Source organism: Cupressus sempervirens, chromosome 10, assembly GCF_028749045.1.
Source record: "Cupressus sempervirens isolate cs-2001-9-10 chromosome 10, ASM2874904v1, whole genome shotgun sequence".
Lineage (NCBI taxonomy): Eukaryota > Viridiplantae > Streptophyta > Pinopsida > Cupressales > Cupressaceae > Cupressus > Cupressus sempervirens.
This window is the reverse complement of record NC_143127.1, coordinates 567,501,265-567,528,527: the sequence shown is the minus strand read 5'-3', so window position 1 is coordinate 567,528,527 and position 27,263 is coordinate 567,501,265. Positions and strand designations below refer to the sequence as shown.

Genomic DNA, 27,263 nt, shown 5'->3' with positions numbered 1-27,263 from the left:
GCAGATGAACTAGCAACCTATTAGGACAAAATTAGAGAGTTAAAGAGTTACAAGGTTAAAAAATTTAAATTATAAATAAAACATGAACAATACAAAATTTCTTTTGTAAAACCTCACCTATGATAAAATCTTGATTGCAAGATATTGTAGGTGCATGTATGTTTTGTCATGGAAATACTGCTAACTATTAGCATTGACCATTAGTTGTTTTTAAGAGCATCAATACCACAATCATTGGAGTATGCAAAACCCATGAACTTGGCCTTCATTGCATCCTGCATATCACGATCAGTGAAGGGTATGTGAAGTGCTGCCTTGTACCCTTGAGCAACTTTAGGATCTCCATACAGGGAACTCTTGTGACAACAAATAGGAGCTTAAAACTCTAATATTTGAGACTTAATGCAAAGGCAAGAAGATGGAATGGAGTGGTCATTTTGTTCCATCTCTCTACAATGGTTTTGTGTAGTTCTTTGAAGAATATTACTTTAGGACCTTGTTGTTTTGAATCTATGATTGCTTTCATCTTCTCAATTGAGTCGATAGCTCACCCAAACAAGGCCCATCCATTTTGGTATAATGGATCATGCTTAATGTGGGCTTAGTGAAATTGAGGAGATACTCATAACATCCCTACCAAATGTCATCTCGGATTAGTTTCCTATACATTCATACTCTTTTAATGTCTTATTGTCTTGATAAGGACAAACTAGTGCTGATTATCATTTTAAAATCAATTTTGTGGAGGCAAAGTGGGTCTCATCAACATGTTTAATAAGGTTGCAGTTGTCAAAATTATAATAAAATGAAAACGTTTACCAAATAGAAGCATATTTGTTATTTAACTTACCTTTGGAGATTGTTCTAAAATGTCTTGTGACATGGTGGTTAGTCACAAACACTTGAATCTCCTCAGCTTCAACATACTCTTGTTTGATCCAATCAATTTTGTTGCCTATTTTTGTAGCACTAGTATGAGGGAGTGGACAACAAGGCGTACAAAAAAACTGTGAATAATTCCTAAACCTATAATGAGTAGCCCTATGACTTTTTGCATTATTGGGTATAACTTGCACAATGTTTTGAGGGCCCACGTCCAAAATGGCTTGACAATGAATGTTAACAATAAATCCAACAACCATCTCTCTTTCACAATCTACTGCTTTCAAAAAACATTGCCTCTTTATGGGATAGTGCAATAGCATTGAACAATGATTTATTTTTTGCCTTTTCCATCCATCATAAATTATGGACGCTCATGTTCCAATTGACAAATCCCTTATAGGCTTCAAGGAGTACTATACAAATTTCATTTTTCTAAAGGTGTTACACACATTTTCAAAACATTGGCCCTTGTACCTTTTCGAGCCTCTTGATTTCATCATTTTTTGCCAATATGGTGAGCAAACAATATTGAATGCCAATCCATTTGTATAGTCACATCTTGCTGTATCTTTATTGACAATCTCTCTAGATTCGTTTTAAAGTACTTTTTCCTACAACCCTTTTGATCTTTTATGTCTAGAGTCCACAAGTTGTTCTTCAAGTATGGATATAAGTGGATGACTCTTTATAAGTTCGAAATAAGGTGGTGTTGGAGGGGGTTTCATCTCTTGAGGTTCTTTCTTTAGCAAAGGATGATTTGATTTACACCTAGATGCTTGGTTTGCTATTCCTTGCATCTTAATAAAGACTACTTCATGTAGAAGGTCTTATCATTTGGGTATTAACTACCTGGATTAAATTTGACGCCTTCTCCAAAGAGCCTACACAAGTGGCCTTTTACTTGACTATATGAGCTCAAATACGTAGCTTTACCATGACTACATATCGAAACATAAGCTGTTACTTGGAAACTATTGTGCCATTTCAATATTTCCAAAGGAAAGAGTTCGGGTCTATTATGAAATGGGGTTGGTTCATGGAGCTAGAAATTGTTGTCAACAAGTTCAATAAACAACATCCAAGAAAGGCCAAAAGGAAAAAGAGAGTTGATTTGAAATAAAAAATGGAAGAGAAAACAATCAAAACTTTAACAAAACCTGCTTCTTTTGAAGAAATCTCTGTCTATGATTTCCTTGACAATAAACCACCATTTGTAAATGCGCAAGAATAACACAACGACTACCTTAGAGTGTTCAAGGATCAAGCTCCAAAACTATTTGTGTAATGGCAAGCAAAAAAGTAATTCATGAATGGAGGAAAAGATATTTGTTTTTCATTTGCAAAATGGAAATAAGTTTGGTTTTTCCTTTTGGATATTTTGCATGACATAAATTAGGGTTGGGGGGTGAAATGATCTTTCTGGAACAAAAAAAATGTATTGGGAACTTGCCAAATTTGGTGGAATAGTATTTCTAAGGAGCAAATATGTCCGAAAGATTTCTCTAGTTTGCTAGGTTAAACACACAGGTTGGGGCTATGTTGATGTGAGTTTGGTTCCACTACAACATACAAAATTAAATACTTAATATTCTAGGATGAAACACCAAATATCAAACTCTCTTTTGAATATGGATGCTCATATGCTAAAAAATATATCTGTATTGTGTGATCAAATGAGACAACCTCAAGGTTCCTTCCTATTACAGATTTTCATTGGGTTTTAATGATGTGATATGCTGGTTATCACAAATTTACTTATTCTATTCATTCAATGGATATCATTTTAACTTCAAGAACTTCAAAACACTTTCAACCAAATAATTGGAAAGAACTAAAAGCTATCTAACTTTAACAATGTAGAATAATGTTAATGATGGGGTGAACCTCTAATCAATCCTTGCTTTGATGTATCAACTAGGCATAGGAGGGTGGTATCTTTTATGTATGCAAGAATGATTTTCATGATGTCAACGCTCATCTCAATATCCTATGAAGGTGCAATTGATATGAACATCTCCAATAGAGGTTAAACACTCATAATTTAGGCCCAGATCTAACCTTGCATTGTTACTTATGATCAACAAGTATTAAAAGGTTTGGACATTAGCTTCACCATTGATCACCTTTTAACAATATCTTCTATTCATTTACTTCTACTTAAGATGAAATGGAATCTAATCTTAGTGAGGAATTAAGAAACCATGCAATACCCCAAAGCAACATTAAGTAATCCATCATGAAGACCAAAATGAATCATCACTTGCTTTGATACCATTGTGCAACAATTTCATCAAGTCTCATTTCCTACTCTACCTCTACTGCTAGCTAACTTCTCTCTAATGAATCTAAAATCTAACCCCCTACAAATGAGAAGGCCACAAACTCTTATAGGTGTTCAATCACAATGAAAGGCCAAGATCAAGGGCCAAGATTTATCCATTACAAACCCTAATTAGGGTTGCCACCTTATCATTCAATTACATGAAGGCACCAACCTGTGGGCCAACAAAAAAATTAGAATGCTTTTGAGAACCAATGGGAAAATTGTACACTTGACATGATATGATTGAGTGTGCATGGGCATGTGTAACTGAAATTTTCTGATTGGTTGAAGACAAGAGGGAGCCTCCATAGCTTCCTTATCGTGTAGACTTGATCAGTTCATTGGTGATGAGAAACATGTCACGATGCTCAACATTATCAAGTTTTCCAATTATGATGGCATATTGCCAATTTGCTTCATCTCCTCAAGTTTTCTCCGTCTTCGTTCTTGGAATTTGACCATTGCCAGGACTTTGAACTTGAATCTTCTTGCATTCTTAACCATAGGGCGGCAGTTTCATTACTTTTCTTTTAGAGTCATCCCGAAAACGTTCTGGTCCAAATATGCAATTCAAATTGAGTTAGGAAACAAAGGATGCTGCAAGAGAGAGGCAATGCTATATGCAAGAAAGATATCTCTTTTGATGCCTTGATCTTCTTGAAGTGAAGTCCGTGTGGTTTGGATCCTTCAAACTGAACTTGGATGGAGGAAATTCAAGTTAATGATAATTTTCTTTGGTTTTTCTTGCGGGCTTGCAGATTTCTTCTTTCTCCTTGAACTCCATCCTGATCTTGCCCTGCATTTGTACTTTGATAATCTGATTTGAATTTCAAATAGGATTACAAAAACGAAATTGCAAAATACAAAACAATCAGAACAAACTTAGGATGTATCCTGGGAAAAATCCTCCTCATCGAGGGAAACAACCCAGCCCACCAGAAAACATTCCTTTATTAAATTTCTTAAAGCAAAATTACAATATCTCCACTTCTTGCAAAACCTTACATACTCCGAGGTCACACAATTATCAGAGATGAATATGCTTAATCAAAAGTATCTCCTTATAAGCTCATGTTGCACAGAATTAAGTGATTCAGATTACAACTTTCTACACATCAAACATCTATGCCATATACAAGCAAAGCATCGCAATACTAAGCTTTAGCAGATATCATAGAACTGAGAATAGAAGCAAGCTGGTTCAACATGAGATACAGAAAAGCATCTATATTATATTTTTAAGAACTGTAATATATATTGAAAACTAGACACACTCCTCAAAATGAATAATAATTCTTTGTAAAAAACCATACTTCCAAAATTCCTGACTCACTTCACAAAACAAACTTATAACTCAAGAAGTCCAAGCAATAGTCGTTGAAGATGCACGTATGAAAATAAATCAACACTGAAAATAAGAGTGCTGTTAAAGAGAGCAAAATGAACTGTCGACTGAAACCGTCAACAATATAAATTAAGTTGCCAACCCAAAGAAAGTAAATACTCATTGGTAATATGATGAACAAATTCATGATACACGTATGATGCTTGGTTATTAGGAACTAGAGTAATCATGATGCCAAATCATTAGAACTATTATGGTAAATAAAAGCACATGCACATGGAAGATTTCATGGAAAACAGGAGTGATGCTAAAGCCTGAGCATCATACAAGAACTTGGGATGAAACATAGCAACAATGAAGACTATGAACGTAGAGAGCCGTGGAAGAATAGGAATACAAGGCTGAAGGATGAAAAAGTAGAATTGAAGCACCGAGAATAGAGAAAACTTAAGAAAATTCACAATAAACATCTCTGGTGAAAGATCTATCCCACTGCTACCAATGCTTAGCAAGAGAGATCTTTAGAATGTCATCTCATGCCAAGTGCATATAGAAGCAACCAAAAGGAATGTCAACAAAATCTCATCATAGAATTTCTCAATTTAAAATTGTTATCTTAGCATAAGAATATTCATCATAGCTACTCCTAGTGGGTGAAATAATGAAAACAAAAAATTAAGTCACAAAGTCATACACACGACTTCCACCATGGCTACTCCCAGTGGCTAGATCGACAACTACTACTCCTAGAGGGTGTAACAAGGGATTTCACCTCGAACTTCTCTCGGAGAGGACAACTCATTAACAAGGAATTTCACCTCAAACTTCTCTTGCAGAGAACTCATTAACAAGGGATTGCGCCTCAAACTTCTCTGGCAAAGAAAAACTCATTAACAAGGTATTGCACCTTGAACTTCTCTTGCAGAGAAGAACTCATTAACAAGGGATTGCACCTCGAACTTCTCTCGCAGAGAAGAACTCATTAATCATATGTAAAAAGTCACTGAAGCTGAGGCTTTATCTCAGCAAGAGCATCATTCTTGACTATACTGAGTCATTTTGTGGGTCACTTAAGTAGTCTATTTCTACCTTCACATTGTAAAGTGCAAGCAATTTGTATTTAAATGATTTTTTTGCATTGCAACATGACATTGGGCCTTCACACACCCAAGATGTTTGTAGGCATTTTCACCTGATTTTTTCTCGTTGGCATTATTTTATTCTCGTTTGATATGTTTTAGATCACTTCTAATCCTTCCTCAACTTGGAATAACCTTTAGGCACTTTTACTTCTTCAAAACATGCATTGGAAACTTTGTTGTTCATTTTTCTACCTCTACCATTTGCAACTTTTCTTTGCACCCTAGTTCACATGTCAACATTCTTGGTTTTCTTGAAAACCGTGTCATGTAATTCTTGCATCGATTATGATGATCCAACACAATTAGACATACAAACAATATTGACTAGTGAAAATAACATGAACAATTTGAATGATTTTCCTTTATATAAGTGAACAATCATACACTTTTATGACAAAAATTAGCAATTATGCACCATTTAATGATTTGTATGTGCAGATAATAATTGGTTTAGAATATAAAATATCTGCAACTTAGGAAGTCTATTTTCATAGATGTTCAATACACCCTGTTACAAGAGTTGCAAGATTTGTTAGCATGAATGTGTGATATCCCCATTTTAGCATATAATTTAAATAATAAATAAATATTTTATGTAAATTAATATTAATAATGATATTAAAATAATAATATTTTATAAATTAATATTACATTATAATCATATAATAATATCATACATATTGTATTATAATAATAATAATCTAGTACAATTATGATTAAGATATGTAGCAACGTACTATATTAATAAAGTATTATAATCTAATAATATAGTTGATATATTATTAAATTAATATATATTATAATATATATTAATATAATATATTCTGTGATATTAATATAAATAAATAATTAATATAATATTTTATGATATTAATATAAATAAATAATAATATTATTATTAATATAATATAACTATTACATTGAAAAGACGTAACTGTTAGAATTAAAAAATATAAATATTGAATGCAAATTTTGGTATGAGATCATTAGAGGGAAATATTGAAAAAAAAAGCAGACAAATAAAAAAGAGGTAAATTAGGGCATGACTAGAAGGGGTCATTACAAATGGTATCAGAGCATGATCCTGCCATCCTACAGAGTGTGAACAAAATATGATGAAGAACATTGTTACCTTTCTGCATATCTATGAACTTTGATGAAGAGAAGTCGTTGAAAGATCCATAGCATTTCTGGCCATCTACTGCGCATGGGTTTGACAATACTCCAACCAGGTTGAAATGTCAATGGAGCATCTACGAAAAGCACTTCCCCGATTCTCTTTGGATAGTAATAATAGAACACATCTATCTGCATAGTGTTCAGACATCATCAAGCATCTTCTCTTTTCCAGGCAGGAGTCATCTGAGGGCTTTTTCAATCAAATATATGCACAGTTTCTCACTTTCTAACAGCTGGAAGATGCTTGGCTACAACTACTGCCAATACAAGCCTTCCTTCTATGTCAGGAAAGTCATGAAGATAAGCCTTTCCAGTGGAAGCAATATTTTGAATAGATTCTTCTGTGAGATTTTCAACGCCAAATTCCTCACGCCATGCCTATACATGTCTTAAAATTAAGGAAATACAGTGTTGTCAAGGAAGAAATAATTTAACCTATACCTAAATGATTCAAGTCTCAAGACAATTACAGGACAATATAAAACATGGAATCTTTTCTTTAGAACAGATAAAAAAATAAAAATCCTGTAGCTTCTAAAATTGCTACCATCTCAAAGTTATAAAAAACCATATTAGGAATAAAGCTATCGGATAAACATAACTAACTCCTGCAGAGCTTATGAGAAAGGATACCAGGGCTTTAACCAACTTAGCAACTACATCATCCACATTATGCTTGCGGTCTTTCAAAACACAGAGAACCAATATAAAACTTAAATTATCGATCTATTTCTGTTTCGGAGCTGAAAGGGGATCTCTTTGTGAGGAGGACTGTGACATATGTATCAGATGGACCAACAGTTTTTAAAGGAATTGGACGCTCTTTTCGAGGTTTCCATGTGGCGCTGAAGCCCAACAAGCTTAAATTTTCAAAGAAGGTTAAAGTATTTCAACAGAAGCTCTAATTCTAATAATATGCTTTCAAAGTAAAGAGGATGCATACCAAGCAAAGAAAGTTAACATATTGCAACAGAAGCTAAATTTCCAAAATGGGAGTAGTATTTGAGAGAAGTTTGAAGCCTTTAACATCCCTTATGATGACCTAGTTTCAATCCGAAAAGGGAGGAAGTTTTAAAAAGGGTCTAAATATGATTAAATTCATGTGCATTGATTTCCATCTAAACAAAGAGAGAGAAAAGTAAAAGGCAAGTTGGACTTCCGCAAAATGTTTAAAAGTAGACTATTAGTCTGGCGAGTTCTCGCTGATCTGGACTTCAAGACTAATACAAAGTAATTAATTTAAACAATGAGAAGATGTATATTAGACATGCTTTTCCCAGAGTCCACAGAGATAAGTAAAGTGCTTTTGGAATTAGCCATGTAAAAATGGTTTTGCATCAATGTTTATGAACACAATAAGAAGAACCAATAAATAAAACTTCCACTTAGCTAATCATAAGTCAATCTAAACATTTAAAACTGCATTGACTCAATTACTACAACAACAATTGATCCAATGATGATTCCAGTAATGACTCCAGTACCGGGTTTGGCATGGCCTCTGGTCAGATTGAATTGGTTTACTACTGTAATGTTAGCAGAAGCAGCGGCAGATGCCGAGGCAACATAACATGGCTGTAACAATAAACATAACATGAAGTCGTCCAAGTTTCAGAGTTCTGATGGAAAGGAAAAAATAGGGATTAATGTAGGAGCTTGACAAACTTTCCATAAGCCAGCAATGAATATATGTCAAGTAGCAATGATTCTGAAAATGAAGATTAATGCATCAAGAAGTTTGGTCAATGTACACCATGGAGCCAGCGAAAAGAACAAAACATACAAGGGCAAATCAAACATATGGAAATAATTATCACATGTACTTCACAAACTTTATCAGGTTTCCTGAGTCAGCACATGATGTGTCATTCTAGATCACTGTGCAGTTCGAAGTTCAAAGAGACTTTAAAGAAACTATGATACTTCTTGCCAGCATACACGATAAGAAACATATTGAAGATCTTAGATTGATTATCATTGAGGGATTCATGATTGATTATCATTGAGCAATTAAGAATTAAAATTGGAAATGTTTACCATTGATTATCATTGGAGGTTCTGACTGAATAGTTCCGTCATTGAACAACGAGCAGCCGTACAGTATGGGTGATCGGGTAGCCAGATCACATACTAAATTGCCTATGAAACTATAACACTCAAAGAAAACATTTCCGAGGACGCATTATAAGTCGGGTTCGAGGGACCCAACAAACTTAAGCTTGATGCTTTCTCGCCTTCAAGATGTATTGCATCGTTGTGTTTATGGAACATTATAAATATATGTTTGAACAAACTATCACAATGTGAGAGATAAGAGATATCCAGTCAAGGATAGTTTGACTGAGCTAATGATGGGACCTGATTCATATCTGATGTGGTTCAAATTGAGGTATGTTATAATGTTTTGAATATAATATCTCAAATAGAAAGGTGAGTATTTATTCATCTCGTTATTACTAAACTGTCATGTTTATAATATTTAATATAGGGTGGGAATTTCTTAGAATCAATTGTATATAAATTAAATATTGGTAGAGAGTTAGATTACTAAATATGAGTTACTCATTATTTGAAAAGGAAATTCTTTATTAAAGTTAAATATTTGATGATGAAATTATATGTTTGAAGGACATAGATTGAAATACGTAAATAGATGGTCTATTATATATGTCAAAGTATACATTTTTGAAGGATATAATTTTTATGTTAAATTATATTGAGTAAAGATGTGTGGATAATACTATTGGTAATTCATGGTTGAATATATAAGAACTATTGTGTTATCCCTGGAGTTGGATAGGGAGTGTGCACAGGGTGAGGAGTAAATCGGTCGGGTTGGGGCGGGAGAATCCCAATATGGATTAAAAATCTGAGGGAGTCCCAAGTTGAGCTTGTCCAAACTCAGAGCCGCAGTAAATCTTCCATCCATGTCAAAATTAAACATGTTCCTAGTGGGTAGGGAGTGTGCACAGGGGGAGGAGTAAATCGGTCGTGGTGGGGCGTGAAAATCCCAATATGGATTAAAAGATTTGAGGGAGCCACAAGTTGAGCATGTCGAAACTCAGAGCTGCAGTAAATCTTCCATCCACATCAAAATTAAGTATGTTCCTAGTGGGTAGGGAGTGTGCACAGGGGGAGGAGTAAATTGGTCGTGTTGGGGTGTGATAATCCCAATATGGATTAAAAATCTGAGGGAGACCCAAGCTGAGCGTGTCCAAACTCAGAGCCATAGTAAATCTTCCATCCACTATGGAATGATACACCCTATTATAGTACTAGTTATAGAAAATATGCATTTCCAATCTAACTTTTGATTTTGAGACATGGAAAAGGAACACGACATTCACGATCAAGGTGGTAAAACATTTCCTTTTTCTTATTTCAATTTGTAAGCAAGGTTTTAACATGTATACTATGTGTCTACATCGTGTCTTCATGCATCAATGTGTTTGCTTTAGGTCTTCTTCGTGTCTTCATGCATTCGTGTGTCTACCTCGTGTGTGTTTGCTTTGCGTCTTCATGCATTAATGTGTCTACTTTGTGCCTTCATTCATATGTTCTTATACATGCCATTATGTATTAATAGGTTTACAAGTGTCTAACACATATGCAGGAAAGAGAATGAATCTGGACTATGAGGATCAAATCAATTGCTTGAGGACAAGTAAATTCGAGAGGGGAGGACTGTGATATCCCCATTTTAGCATATAATTTAAATAATAAATAAATATTTTATATAAATTAATATTAATAATGATAGTAAAATAATAATATTTTATAAATTAATATTACATTATAATCATATAATAATATCATACATATTGTATTATACTAATAATAACCTAATACAATTATGATTAAGATATGTAGCAACGTACTATATTAATAAAGTATTATAATCTAATAATATAGTTGATACATTATTAAATTAATATATATATTAATATAATATATTTTGTGATATTAATATAAATAAATAATTAGTATAATATTTTGTGATATTAATATAATTATTAATATTAATATAAATAAATAATTATATCATTATTAATATAATATAATTATTACATTGAAAAGATGTAACTCTTAGAATTAAAAAATATAAATATTGAATGCAAATTTTGGTATGAGATCATTAGAGGGAAATATTGAAAAAAAAAGCAGATAGATAAAAAAGAGGTAAATTAGGGCATGACCAGAAGGGGTCATTACAAAATGCTGAAGTTATTCCTTTGGGGGAGTTTGTCAGCATGTTTGGAGAGATGATTGAGTGCTTATGTGTTGCATTCATAACTTGGTTTGTCATTGATACCAACATATATGTGTTCTGGTTGGAATAGTCAGAGTTGTAGAGAGAGCTTTGGTTAGGAGATGTGGAACTTAGTTCGACGAGCTTAGAATCATGATTGTGGATATGTTTTGATGATATATCTGTGTTCATGGAAAGTAATTCAAAGGTTTGTGTGAGTTTCAAAAGATTTATTGAAGGCTAGTTTGTGTACAATTTGCAAGTAACAATTTACTAGTAATTGGATTGTTTCCGTTGACCGAGATGGAATTTGGTTAAGTGAGGTCAGATTATGGTTGAAGACATGCTCGTGTTGATATGCTCAAGATAATAGATGCTAGTGATGATCCTGTGATGGTCATTGAAGTTTAACATGTCATATGTTCACTGTCAGGCCAACTATGTATTGGGATTTATTTTGGGATGTGTAATTGTAGTGTAATATCTTAATGAGGTTCTATATTATTTATTGTACATTGGGGAAGCCTTAAGGCCGATTCAATTAGTTGTTAGGACTTGGTATAAAGGAAAGATGTTTTCATCGGTTGGAAAGGTATCACATTGTATTATATTGTTGATGGGGTCTGCGGATGCGAATGTGATAAGATCAAAGCAAATGATGATGTATTGAGAACTTCAAAGGAACTATATTGGCAAAGAAGTTGCTGTATCAGTCAACTCACCCTTGGATATGTTACGCTAGAATTGTTTTGTGAAGACAGTTTTGAAGCAATTTGGACAGCATTTTAAGTTGACTTCCTATCAGCTCCTAATGGGGTTGAAGCAGTTTCTAAAAGGGTTGTAATCTTGTAGCATGGATTTAAAGTCTCCTAATAGGACTACATGTATTGGCTCCTAACAAAGTCTTACCCTTTCACAAGGAAGTTTTTATATTAGTACATCATCTTGTGGGCATCCTTCCCACTGGGGTTTTCCTTTTGATGAAGGGTTTCCCTAGTCAACAAATCTGGTGTTATTGTGCATGTTTGTTATTTTATGGTTATTGCAACATATTGGTTATAAGTATTGGATTTGATAAAGTTAATTTAAGTTGTTTTAGCACACAACTGATTCACCTCAATAATATATGAATCAACAATCTTCTAGCAAGACAAATAACACTCCTATTAATCTACAAAAGATACCTTTCAATGATCAGCCTTATAACAAATGCTAGAGATAACTAAACCAACTTGTTCCAGAATGATACATATTACAGAATCACATCAATACTCATACACTATCTAGCATAAGAAGAGATACTGAATAATAAAGTCAAGACTCATACGATGCTTCAAAATTATCTGAAAAAATATAAGTAGTTGAATAACCACACACAAGTAGCGATAATGAAAGCTAAATGATCATGCGAATATGAAACTCTTTGTTGCTCTAGACTAGAAGACAAAAGCAGTGTAAAAACTCTATGTATGCTCTGATAGAAATTTCAGTGCCAATTGAATAATGTAGCTAGGTTTCTTGTTATTATTAGAATTAATTTTCAGAATACATTAAAAGTGCAAGAGGAATGCTAACAACACAACTTCAACATTTTACATAATTTTATGTAGAAAGGGAATACAAAGAACATATATCGAATTCCACCAATTAATTAAGGAACCTGATTTTCTTATAGCTTAATTCGATGTGCTTGCTGGCTGAAAGGGAAGCCTAGAATATGAGTCCCATGGTAGCTCCTCAACACACGTCTCCAAGGATATCCACAAATGCAGGCAGAATACACTGCCAAACCCTTTGTAGTTATTGCGAGATGCCCCCATAGCACATTGCAGGGAAGAGGAAATACGTCCAGCTACTCACAAATTGCAGGTTATTATTCCGAGTGCTGCTTGATACAATTACGCTTGGCACAAATAAACTTCAGCAATTCACAGCCTTGGCATCAAGTTGATGGGAATCTCAAATGCCAACCTCAATTGTCACCAAATTCCTCAAAACTTCATCAAATTGATTGCCAGTATGCAACATAATACAATTGATTTCCTTCAAAAGATCAATCTTCGTAGCCACAGTGATTACAATAAGGAGACTTGGCAAATTGTTTATAACAACACAATTTGCAATGAAATTACCAGAACAATCTCCTAGACACAGGAAACATAGATAGGAGATTTAAATAGTGAAATCACCATACATCAGCAGTGACTTCAAACATCAGAAACTTTATAGACCCTTATGCATCAGTAGTGACTTCAAACATCAAAAACTTCAAAGACCCTTATACATCAGCAAGGGCATATAGCTAAGAACCCAGGAAAAAGCCACAAAGGCACAAAATCAAATATATAATCAATCAGATGCTTTTACTCATTAAATAATCTCATATTTATAATCTCCAAATGGCGCAAAGTTTCCCAAATGAACTTCACTTAGGAAGCTTCCCACATATAAAATTAAAATATAATAAAGTGCCATTATAAACTAATTTATTAATTGCTTCTGGCTCCGAAAATGACCTTTTTGACCATTACTTAAAATTCTGACATGTAAGACCACTGTTTCTTGTTCCCATGATTTAACACTTTCCGTCCAGATTCCAATGAGCTATGATATTGTGGTGACCAACCAACAACTCTATCAAAAATAACAACCTTAGCGTATTTATGAGTAATAATAATAATTCACCCATCTTACGAAAATAGTTGAAGAGGCATCAAAATCAAAATCTAACAACACCAAAGTGATCCTGATGATGAACGAACTTGACGGGGTGACTTACTATAGATAGACGCTCCTTCCAAGATTCTTGGAGCTCAAATTGGAAGTTTGAAATAAAAACTGAGAGCATCCCCAACTCCTCTAAGTCAATTGAGCTCATCGAAACCAACAGATTGACTTACTATGAATAGTAAGTCCCTCAAATAGAGCCAAAACACACCATAGGCTGTTGGAAAGCCTATAACCACACAACTGAGACCCTCAAATCCCATTGTTAGATCATGAAGGTTGCGATAGTGAACTGACCTGGCCAACTACAGGAACTTGCTAAAAATGGGGACATTACAGTCCTCCCTCCCTAAGATTGCTTGTCCCCAAGCAATCTCAGAGAAAAATGAACATCACAATCCCCCTGGATCACAAAGGTAGAATTGCATACTATCCCTGTTGTGTACAAGAAACTTGTATAGCATCAACACCCAAATAACTGATATGAATGATAGAATCATCTGGAAACTCACTGAAGACGTTGATGGTGATGACAACCCATCGGAACTCAATCCAACTGAAATACCAACTCTATCCACACTTGAGTCCCCATCAAATTGATACTCACACCCAACTGCATTGTGGAGATGGTAACAACCATAGGTAAGTGAAACACTACCACCAACTCCAACCTCTGCCAAACTGTCCCAGGTGTGTAGATACTGCAAGGGGTCTAACCTGCAGCTATCAATCCCATCTACAAAAGATGGTGCTAACCCATCTCATAATGGATGGTATGAAATTGGAGCCAACACACACCGACATGAAACCAAGTCCTCTACTTGTGGGTGAAAAGAAAAGTGATGAGCATTCCTCACAATGTAATGCCGATAAAATCTCCCGGCTCATCATCATCAAATTGGGAATCAGAAGATGGCTCCAATCTCAAACTTCGAACTATTGGTCGAGAAGGATCCTGGGCAACCCTTTCAACAAACCCAACTTCGAAATCCCTGTGGGAAAGCATACTAGACAGAGTCTCTACAATCTTTCCCACCAACCTCCGAATAGCATGGCCTTGGATGAGAGTACCCTCAAGCACTTTGTATGAATCCTCCCTCACATTTGAACTCTCCAATGGATACTCCATGAAGGACTCTATGTAGTAGAAATTAAATGTGGAAGCATCAACCTGCTCCCCTGCGACCCACAACTGATCCCTCTAAAAATGTGACACTGCCAACTGCCCAATGCTATTAGCTGTATGAGATTAAGAAATAGATTTGCTTCTAGCAGAAAGAAGCAAATCAGCATGAGAGCCCAACTCCCCTAATACTCTCATCTCATCTGTATCTACTGCACCTATATCCTGAACGGATGTGTCGGCCACATCATCACGTCCATCATCCCCAACCGTAGAAGCAAATTCACCACCAACCACAATATGCAACTAAATTGGATTTGGGGCTGGTGTGGTCCAAACATGCTCCAACTCCACGGTCACCTCATCTAATCGTGATTGTGACTCTTGAAGAGTCCACTGAGTACACTGAAGAGAGTCCACAATCACCTCAAGCTCTTGGGTGAGCTCCACCATCTCCTCCTCTTTCTCTAACAATGTCTCATGACAGGTGCTACCCCATTCTGTAAGGTAATCACGGTCAGCAACTAGCTGTGAGTAATTATGCTTCAAGATCCTGACAGGTTCTCGAAGTGCACGAACCTCTGCTAGAGAAAAAGTACCATCACCGTGCTCATCAAACATAGGAGCACCCCAACCTGATGTAGCCAACATCTGACGAACAACATCACTCACCTTTAGTTGACTGGTCACATGATGTCTCTGTAACCCTTGACTCCTATGTAATCTCTCTGTCTCACTAACTGCACTGTAATAGGAAACTGAATTAGAACTGCCTACCACAAGATCACTCATACGTGTGCTATCACCCTCACACAACTCCTCATCCAAAGAAATGGAAGCCCTCACAATATCAATCTCCTCGCATGTCTCAGTTTCCACGTCAAACATAAGATCATGTAAACATTGATCCTAGGACTCATCAAAAACCTCCTTGGAGTCATCACCCAATATCTGATAAGGGATATCATACTCGGTGCAACTTATAGTATTATCACATGTGTCCATACCATCTGCATCCACATCTCTCGACTTTGTTGTAACACCTATATCACCAACATCATAGTTGGGTGACTCCATACGTGCCTTGGTCCCACCTAAGGAAGCAACTGCCTCTTGTACTGGAGCAACACTATAGTAGCTGACATATAAGTTGCCAATAACAACTCCCTCCTCCGATGAGTTTGAAAAGTCAGTGGTAACTACATCATCAATTGCCTCTGAACTAACCATAACGACTACCTCGGGAGCCTCAAGTTGGTGAAGCTCAGTGGTGCTATCCATTAAGGGTACTGTCACATCTATTGATCTCTGTGAAATGAGTCCATCATCAACACTGCGAATGGGGCTAGCAGGTGCCGTACTAAATATAGGTACATCAGCATCACAGACACCTGTCGGGGAAAACTCAAGCTTCCTTCCTTGCAACCTCGATGTTGGCCTTCTAAAGGCGGAAACCATATACCTCGCTGCCCTCTCAAATGTCACGAGATCTGACAAGCTCTCCACCAACCTCTATTGATGAAGCTTCAGTTTCTCCAAACTCTCTTGCAAGGCATTCATTTTTACGCTAACTTCCTCATTACTCCACTGACTTTTAGAACTTCCAGTCTTATGTCTGTCCAGAGCTGGAGAAAATAAAGTGCTGGTCACTCTAGAAATCAGATCTAAAAATCTTCAAAGTTAGCACCGAACAAAATAAAAACTGAGCCCAATTCCTGCAAGTTGGTAGGAAACTGCTCTGATACCGCTGTAAAAACTCTATGTATGCTCTGATAGAAATTTCAGTGCCAATTGAACAATGTTGCTAGGTTTCTTGTTTTTATTAGAATTAATTTTCAGAATACATTGGAAGTGCAGGAGGAATGCTAACGACACAACTTTAGCATTTTACATAATTTTATGTAGAAAGGGAATACAAAGATCATATATCAAATTCCACCAATTAATTGAGTAAGGAACCTGATTTCCTTATAGCTTAATTCGATGTGCTTGCCGGCTGAAAGGGAAGACCAGAATATGAGTCCTTTGGCAGCTCCTCAATACACGTCTCCAAGGATATCCACAAATGCAGGCCGAAGACTGTCAAACCCTTCGTAGTTATTGCGGAATGCCCCCATAGCACATTGTGGCTGGAAGAGGAAAGATGTCCAGCTACTCACAAATCGTAGGCTATTAATTCCGAGTGCTGCCTAGTACAATTCCGCCTGGCACAAATAAACTTTAGCAATTCACAGCCTTTGCGTCAAGCTGATGGGAATCTCAAATGCCAACCTCAGTAGTCACCAAATTCCTCAAAACTTCATCAAATCAATTGCCAATATGTAGCATAATACAATCGATTTCCTTCAAAAGATCAATATCCGTAGCCACAGTGATTACAATAAGGAGACTTGGCAAATTGTTTATAACAACACAATTTGCAATGAAATTACTAGAACAATCTCCTAGACACAGGAAACACAGATAGGAGATTTAGATAGTGAAATCACCATACATCAATAGTGACTTCAAACATCAGAAACTTCAGAGACCCTTATACATCAACAAGGGCATATAGTTAAGAACCCAAGAAAAAGCCACAAAGACACAAAATCAAATATATAATCAATTGGATGCTTTACTCATCAAATAATCTCATATTTATAATCTCCAAATGTCACAAAGTTTCCCAAATGAACTTCACTTAGGAAGCTTCCCACATATAAAATTAAAATATAATAAAGTGCTGTTATAAACTAATTATTAATTGCTTTTGGCTCCAAAATGACCTTTTCCACCATAACTTAAAATTCTAACAGGTAAGACCACTATTTCTTGTTCCCATGATTTAAAACTTTTCGTCCCAGTTCCAACGAGATATGATATTGAGGTGACCAATCAACAACATTATCAAAAATAGCAACCTCAGCGTATTTATATGAATAATAATAATAATTCACCCATCTTGCGAAAATAGTTGAAGAGGCATCAAAATCAAAATTTGACAACATCAAAGTGATCCTAATGATGAAAGATGATGAATGGACTTGACGGGGTGACTTACTATAAATAGATGCTCCCTCCATGATTCTTGGAGCTCAAACTGGAAGCTCGAAATAAAAATTGAGAGCGTCCTCCAACCCCTCTAACTCAACTGAGCTTATCGGAACCAACAGATTGACTTACTGTAAATAGTAAGTCCCTCAAATAGAGCCAAAACACACCATAGGCTGCTAGAAAGCCTATAACCACACAACTAAAACCCTCAAATCCCACTGTCAGCACACAAGGTTCGTGATGGTGAATTGACTTGGCCACCTGCAAAAACTTGCTAAAAATGGGGACATTACATGCGAATATGAATCTCTTTGTCACTCTAGACTAGAAGACAAAAGTAGAGAATACGAACTCCAAAAGTGACGCTTAAGTTGCCCGTAACTCAAAAACATGATGCTTTGTTATTTGCAGTTGTGTCAATAGAATTGAAATGCCCGAATATGAAATTGCTTGCCATGATACAAGATAGGAGCCACGATACATTGCCACAAGTCTGAAGCATAGTTGGCAGCCATGGTGACAATATGTGGAGCTAAGTAGACCAAGTAAGATAACATAATAAACTATTGACCGTCCAACTTGGAAATAACATAATAACATAGCATAGCCATCATCGACCAATATGTAGAGAATGATGGATAGCAACCCGGACACTTTTAAGACTACCCATGAAAACTCCTGATAAATGACGCAACTCAGATTAAACAATGATAGTTTAAGAATTATTATTTTCATACTTGAGTGAGAGAAGAGAGCATAAGAATTTTGTGGGAACAAAAGATTAGGACCAAATGAGCACAAATTGGTAGAAAGGATGAATAGATTTGTCTCGCAACAATAAGATTTCAACACTCCCTCTTAGCAAGAGAGATCTTTAGGGTATCTTCTTTTGACAAGTGCACATGACTGCAACCAACAATAATGTCAACACAGATCTCATCATAGATTTAAAAGAATATGTTATCGCATCACAATAATGGACAAATTATTATCTCATAATGACAATAAACAAATTTTATCTCAAAACTAAATTGTTCATCATAGGCACTCCCAGAGGGTGAGAGATAGAGGTAATATAAGGAGTTACACACGACTTCCATCATGCCTCTCACAGTGACTAGATTCACCATGCCTATATGCAAAGGGTGAAAATGAGGACTTACACCTCAATCTTCTTCTAGAGAAGATTGCATTTCCACCATGCCTACTCGTAGAGTGTGGTCCACCATGCCTATTTGCAGTGGGTAGAATGAAGGCTAGAACATTAGACTTCTCCTAGAGAAGAATGCACTTCCATCATGCCTACTCACATAGGATAGATCATTGAATCTTACCTTGAATTTCTCTTGTAGAGAAGCACACATCATTAAATGAATCACTAAAGCTCAGATTCCCTCTCACCAAGAAACATCATTTTCTATAATGGCAGGCTTGTCCTAAAAGTAACAAAAATTTACTCTAGGAAGGGGCTTAGTGAGTATGTCTGTAATCTGCTCTTCAATAGAAACATACGTAAGTTCAATAGCCTTCCTTTAAACGATATCCCTGAGAAAATGAAACTTAATTTCTACATGTTAAGATCTGTCATGAATAACTAGATTGACTGAAAGTTTTACACAACTTCGATTGTCAGACATAATCATTGTAGGTTCAATAAGTTGACCAAATAAAATATCATGCAATTTACGAAATCACATGGCTTCTTTTGCAGCCATACATGTTGCAGTGTACTTTGCTTGAGCAATGCTTTGAGCTACACAAGTTTGCTTCCTGCTGCATCAAGAAATCATAGTTGAGTCCAAGCTGAAATAATAACCTGAAATACTTTTTCTGTCACGCACACATCCTTCCCAATCTGAATCCGAGAAGCCTTTGAAGTAAGCTCAACATTAGATGAAAATTTTAATCCATATCCTACTATACCTCGAACATATCTCAAAATATGTTTGGCTGCAATAAGATGAATCTGCCTTGGTTCACACATAAATTGACTCAATGTATTTACTGCTTAACAAATATCAGGCCTTGTGTTAACTAAATACATTAAGGAACCAATAAGCTACCTATACATGATAGGATGAATCAAATTAGAAATAGCTGCATCCTCGTGTAATTTTTTTAGATTTCCTTTTATACGAGTGGCCATGGATGTGCAATCCAACATACCTAAAGTTTTCAATATGTCTATACTATATTTACCTTGACTTAAAATAAAACCATTTGAATGTTGCCATACCTCAAGTCCAAGGAAATAATTTAATAAACCGAGATACTTCATTTCACATTCTGAAGTAAGATCACTTAACAATCAAATCATCATCTCTAGGAAGAAACAAATCATCAACATAGAGCACAATGATCAACACTTAGTCATCATTTATTTGAAAATACAAATTTGAATCAGCATCTATCTTTTCAGAACCCAAATTTAAAAGATATTTATAAATTCTTTCATATCATGCTCGAGGAGCTTGTTTGAGACCATATAAGGCCTTTTTCAGCTTGCATATGTGAGACTCTTTGTCACAGATTACAAATTCTTCAGGCTGTTCTATGTAGACTTCCTCTTCAATGAATCCATTTAAAAATGCTGTTTTAAGATCCATCTGATGAAGATTCCAGCCTCTCACAGCTGCAATAGCTATTATTGTTCTAAAGGAAGAATAGTGAGCTACAGGTGCAAAGCTTTCCTCATAATCTATGTCTTTATTTTGAGAAAAACCTCTAGCAACAAATCTAGCTTTATGTTTCTGTATACTACCATCTGCAACATGTTTAATTTTAAATAGCCACTTAGAGGAAATCGTAGATTTTCATTTTGGTATTGGAACAACATCCCAAATACCATTTTTAAGAATAGACTGATACTCTTCCATCATTGCATCCTTCCAAACTTGATGATTTAAAGCTTCTTCAGTGCTAGAAGGTTTTGAAGCAATTATGTGACTCATTAATGCAACATAACCAGAAAACTTTTGAGGTCTCTTGCATTCTATGAAAGTACCTCGAGGAGCTACATAGTTTTCAACTTCTTCCATAATGTTTCTAGACCATAATGGTGTTTTCTTACTGGCTGAAGATATAATATCCTGAATGGATATTTTACCCAAACTTTCACACCAACAATTTTTAGAAAACACAATATATCTTTTGCAAATAAAAACATATATATAACAGAAAATGCTCATTAAAAGTACCCAATCTAAAACAACATTCAGATTCTCTATTGTATTATAATAACTTACAATACAATAACATGACCAGATATCCAAATCCATTCAAGAAAATAGTTGCACAGTTAGATTAGAAAACTCAAAAAGAACCTGTAAGCACAATGGTGAATTCCGCCTCAAATCCACTCCAAGCTAAATCGGGTTGGCGTCTGATCAACTGAGAAGAGCCTCAAGGTTTTCATCATGAAGTTCTAGAAAACTGAAAGCCAAAGCTTCCCCTTTTCTCAAACAGAAATCTGAAACCAAACTCCAAAATACCAGCATGACTGCAAATGAGCTCCTCTCCCTACTTTAAGCTAAAACAGGTGACTCTTCACCTTCCCTCCATCTGTCTTACTTCTTCTTCCCCTTTTGTCATCTTTTGGTCTCCTTGTGAATAATAAAATGTCTTAAAGATAATCTACCTTATGCCCAAGTTAAGTCACTTCAAAAATCAATTTATGCATTTGGCTTAAATTCTCTGATGTCCTAGAAAGGGGACATTACAGTCCTCCCTCTTTGAGATTTCTTTCCCTCAAGCAGTCATCAATCTGCAAACCAATATGAAGATCCCATATCCATCTGCTAGGACCTCTAAGACCCATACTGGTAACTCTGAAGTCAGGACCTGCGATGCTGTGGTACCAAAATAAGAGTGCAACCCATCTATCACTGTGATTCTTGGATCCATGTCATCTTAAGAGATACTATTGTTTTTGCCTGCTACACTACTCTGAACACAATTGTGTTGAGTCTCAGATAGTGAAGCAACTCATCATAGTCCACATAATACAGTGTCCATGCTGTTAACTCCTGGATTCCAAACAAGTCTATCCATCCGATCCTAGGAATAGAACCAGTGGTCCTTCTATCCATGATTTACCTATGTCACTCAATTGCACAAGAATAGCACTCTACACATGCCAATGATACCTTCAATATGCATGAAAACTAACTCATCATATCTCTGCCATAACTTGGATCTGCATCAAGGATACCCATAATGCCATCATGATGTCACTGGCCTAGAAACTAAAACCTCTCATATGGAATATCCCTCGAGTAAAAATGACTCTACAAATCAGTATACAACTCAATACCCCTTGTAGACCATGCTAATTTTGAACATATAATTATAGACTGAACAGGGTAATCACTGATAACTGTAGAGGGCATACATATAAAATCACTAACTAGCAAATAAATGGCTGCCATCTCATGAAGACTTGGTGAAATATCTCTAGATAATTGGTAGAAATTATTAGTATACATTAAGGACAATTCTGAAATATCATCATGCCTTCCATGAACGCAATCACTCGCCAAATTATAGTAATCCTTCTTATTGTTAATTAGATATGTCAATGATGATTTCGACCTTCACTTGTAACCATTTAATAGTGTTATAAAAGATAAATGGACATCAGCAATAATCGATACAAGTCTCTGTATCTCTTAGTCACATTGATTATGTCTATGTTAATGCTCGGAGTTAACATTGCTTGTGCATTCCCTAGTTGCAGTAACTACTTATCTATCATGATTGGATTGCTGTCTTCGACGCTTCCTTTTCCTTGTTTCATGATCTTCATTGACTATGTTTATTGATCTTCACGATTGTTGACGCTTACACAACTTGTTGTTCTTCACACTCTTTAGCCATGTTACCATCTGCGATTATTTGTCGCTAATGAATTGCTTTATACCAATATTATATTTTTGTCAATAAATAGGAGAGGCTGATATTAATATTTTAGATATTTGAACTTAAACTTATCAAATATTATATCTTTTGGGTCCCGAATTGCAGATTACAGTCATTTCTAACTCCCCGTTGCCATCCTCCTCATGCTTTTGTTGCAACTCTAAAAGCCTATTACTGGTATTTGTTTGAGTTACTTATGGTGTTGCATCACACTTGCATTAACTAATAGTTTGTTATGGTCACCAACTATATAACTTATGTGATGGAGGAACTCAACTACTTGAACTTTATTCAAGAAGATACAAGGCCCATATTTTCCTTACTATTGTAAGTAACTTACAAGTAACTTCCAGTTTTTAAAGGTAAAGTTTCATTTGGAAATTATATAATTGAAAACAATAGAAGATTTAAACAATGATTTCAATAGTCATGCTATTAAAATATTCAGACAACTACAAAATTTGTTTGTTAAATTTGGTTTGCATGATTCAAGGTGGTGTTTTGAAATTTTCTGAAGCATAAAATGGTGTGATTTTCAGTTGTCTAAGTTTTAATCATTTTAATTGAATGCTATAATTGGGTTGTGTTTATCCTTTTGCAGATATGATGTCATCAATGACCATTGTGGACATGTCTTATCATAACCCCGGCCTTCGGTTAATTGCATTTGATACTGATCCAGACAAGCTTCCTCATGTGAATAAAATTGGTGATATTATTCGCCTTCGTCATGTTCGGGTAGTTTTGATGATCTAGACCATTTCTGCAGAGAGTCACAGAATAAACTTTGGACTTTTACCATTAAATTATTTTTGATATTTGTTTTAATTGCACCTTTCTTATGCAATCATGCTTTTCATGGGTATGTGCATCAAGTATAAATACATTGAATGTAGTATTTTTATAACAAAGTATGAATGGAAACCTATGCATATGTTTTAAGAAATTTGAATTCTTACTATAGATGAAATTTTAAGCTGTGCTGATTTCTTGAGGGTATTCTTGAAATATTTACAGTCTTGGGATTGTTGCTTTATTGGGGTTTGGTTAGAGTTATTTTCAAATGATTGAAACACATAGATCACACAATTTTCTCTTTATCCCTGGCTCAATACAAATACTTCTCGTGTACAATTTACAAACCTAGTAGAATCATAAAAAGCATCACAACAATAAAAATGATTCTTCTTGTTATGAGCAATCTCACCATCATATAACTCCAATGTACATGAAAATATACATGGCTAAATGGCAGCATGTATCTTGTTATTTTTAAATACAAAATGCCATATATAGTTCATTAACTCCAACACTCTCAGTGTGCCACTGCCTATTCCAAAATGAAAGATGTAGCAAATGTAAGGAGTGGAATGCATATTGGATTTAGTTTCAAGACATGTGTTTGAACCATAGTTACAAGGTTCGGACTTTCCTTACACTCAGAAATCTTAACATCAAATACATAATAATTGAGACAAATAGAAGCTATTTTGCACACATAAACAAAGTTTCCAAATAGATCACATAAGTATAAATGCAAAATTTTGAAGGAAATAAGTTGAACTAAAAAACACGTTAGAAAAATAAATAGTGTCACAGTTAGTTGTCTACAATATTCATGGAATATGAAATCCATGGAATCAAAATTTCAAAACATATATCAAAGTAAAATCTAGAGACTAGAAGACTGAGGTTCATAGTAGCCCATGTCATCCTATGAGTACGCCTCAAATAAGTCATGGAAGATTCTATGACCATTTTCTCTTCTTGTGTCTGAGGCCCAACCTCAATGGAATCCTCATCATCCTCATCCTTATAGTCCTCATCATCCTTAGAGTCAGCATCCTCACTCAACCTAAGGCTCCTCCACTAAGTCTACTTGTGCTCTAGCCTCCTCTTGTGCCATCACTTGTAATATCCCAATTTGGATATTCTCCTCCAAAATTTTCTCAATTAATTTTAGAAACATTGATATGTGAATTATATTATTTTGAACAAATCACTTTTTCTTGAAATGGTGGGCTTTGTAATTGTACGACTATGGTGAGGTGTTCATCGCTGGCGGCTGTACTCTATGTTGGATTCCGTGGCATTTTTCTTTGTTGTCTGCATCGTTTTTGGTCCTTTTCTTGGTTTTGAAGTTACCTTATGTGCTGTCCTGCATTATTTTCTTCCTTTTCGTTTGCCTTTGTGTTCTCTGTGTCGAGTGCTAGTTAGGGTTTTTTAGATAATATGCCTATGGAGCTGATTTCTCTCAGCTCCTAGCTTGGTTCACCCATGTGTAACTCGGAAGGATTGAAGGATAATGATCAACATATGTTCAAAATGGATGTTGATAAAATAAGTTTGAAAAATGATGGCAGCGACGGTCTTGGTAAGGAAATACCGAAAAATGATGGTTGGGGTGTCAGGGTCTCGTATAGAGCAGTCCTATCTGATCAATTGAGGCACGAGTGTCCACCTTCGGCTTCATTTAATGACATTTTCTGCAGGAAAGAATGTGTTTCAAGAGTGTAAGTATTTGGTATAGCTCTGATACCATGTAAGAATTTGCCTAAGGCAAGAATGAAATGCCAAGATCTAGAAGCTCAAGAGATAGCACAAGAGAGACAAGCTATGATCAAAGGAGAATGGATTAATTAGATAATTGGATGAATACATTATAGAAGTGCCTTGTATATAAAGACAATTTATAGTCTAGGAGTCATATAAGAGGTAAGCATAACAACTAAGCACATGTCCACCAAGAGTGGATTATCCTCCATTGTGCATAAAGGTACATGCAACAATGAGAGGATAAGAGTGCAAAGGTGTATCTCACAAAGAGATGTAGTAGACAACATGTGCTCAATTGGAGTGCAAACTACTGTGTTGTTTACATGACAACTCATATGAATATGCAAACTCCTAGGTGTCTACATGACAACTAATATGAATATGCATTATCCTAAGTAAACTTAAGTGTAAATATTAAATAATTATTTACACCAACCCCCCCCCTTTAAGTGTAACTTAAGGAAATGTACTTAAGCTCACAAAAGCTAGATGATAATGCAAAATGGGTCCTGACTACTAGGCCATGTTAGGTACCCATGTACAATATGCAAGTGCAAATGATATGCAATGCAATCTCTCATAAAGCGGAGAAAGTGGGAAAACCTCCCCTCCAAAAAGAGAGATAAGTACAATAAAAGAAAATGTGAGAGAATACCTCATTTGAGGAAAAGATCCCTCCCATAAGAGAGAAGAAGTGGAAGACAGACCGAGTAGCCTCCATTAAGTGTAGAATGTACACCAATGGTAGATGCTCCAAGCTCAATGTAGAAACTGCTCCATGAGTGTAGAACAACATTTCTCCCCTTAGGAAGAAACAGAACCAAAGGTGTATCGATGAAGCCTCTCTCATCTGTAGGAAAAGACCTCAAAATATATGAAATCTCTGAAACCTGCTCAAGTGTCCCCATGTAAATACCGAAAGGTGCCTCCTCCAAATTATACGTACTATGCCACTTTGCCGAAAAAGACAAATCAGGATCAATTGAAGATGAATGTAGAACATGCATCAAAGACTCAAGTGTCTCCTCTGAAGGGAAAGTGACCTCCTCCAACTGTTCTATCAAAGGATCTACCATCATATCAACCTCGAAAGACTGATCAAGTAGAGAATGAAGATGAGGGTCGGAATGTTCCCTCGCAACAACTGAAGAAGGATCATCTTCAACAAAGAGAAGATGAATGTCATCAATAGTGTCTCCCAAATCTGCAATGCAAGACTCCATAAACAAACTGGAAATGTCTGTCAAATAGTCATCCCATGAAATTGAATCTGGAAGACAATGAATGCCATGTGGCACTGAATCATCCTAATTCATAGCTATGTGAATACAAGAATCATCAGGAACAATAGTAGATGGAATATCAGTAGGAGGAGAATGAAAGATCCCGGATGGATCTCTGCTGCAAATCTGCTGTAGATTTATTTTATTTTTGTTTTTTCCTGTTTATTAATGTTTTCTTGTAGAACTAGACGGAAATGCAGAAGAGTTTGTTTGTTTTTGTGTTTTTGATGATTATTCCACATAGAAATGAGAAGTAACAAATGGCAAGAAAAGAGTCTGAAAATAAATAACAATATGCAGTAAAGTCAGAGTTGATACAAATCATACCAGGCAGATCTCTGAATTAAAGAGCCAAATAAAAGATCCAGTACATTTCCTCTAACAATGACGCCACAACTGGTTGATGAAAACGGGCTGATAAGATGCAAGACTCTGCTGTTGAGTAACCGATTTTTCTATGTATCCAAGTGCTGCAAATGACAGAGTACGGCTGCAAGA

General features: G+C 35.6%; 1 protein-coding gene across 4 annotated transcripts in view; it reads left to right on the top strand.

The window, feature by feature from the left end:
* The window catches only part of LOC149535144 (protection of telomeres protein 1a-like), a 293,707-nt gene that overhangs the window by 27,975 nt on the left and 238,469 nt on the right, over nucleotides 1-27,263 (top strand). For all 4 annotated transcript variants that reach the window (XM_089804786.1, XM_089804783.1, XM_089804785.1 and 1 more), the window contains one exon: nucleotides 23,528-23,664. In XM_089804786.1, the coding sequence (XP_089660912.1) occupies nucleotides 23,528-23,664 (137 nt within the window). The remainder of the gene's footprint in view (nucleotides 1-23,527; nucleotides 23,665-27,263) is intronic.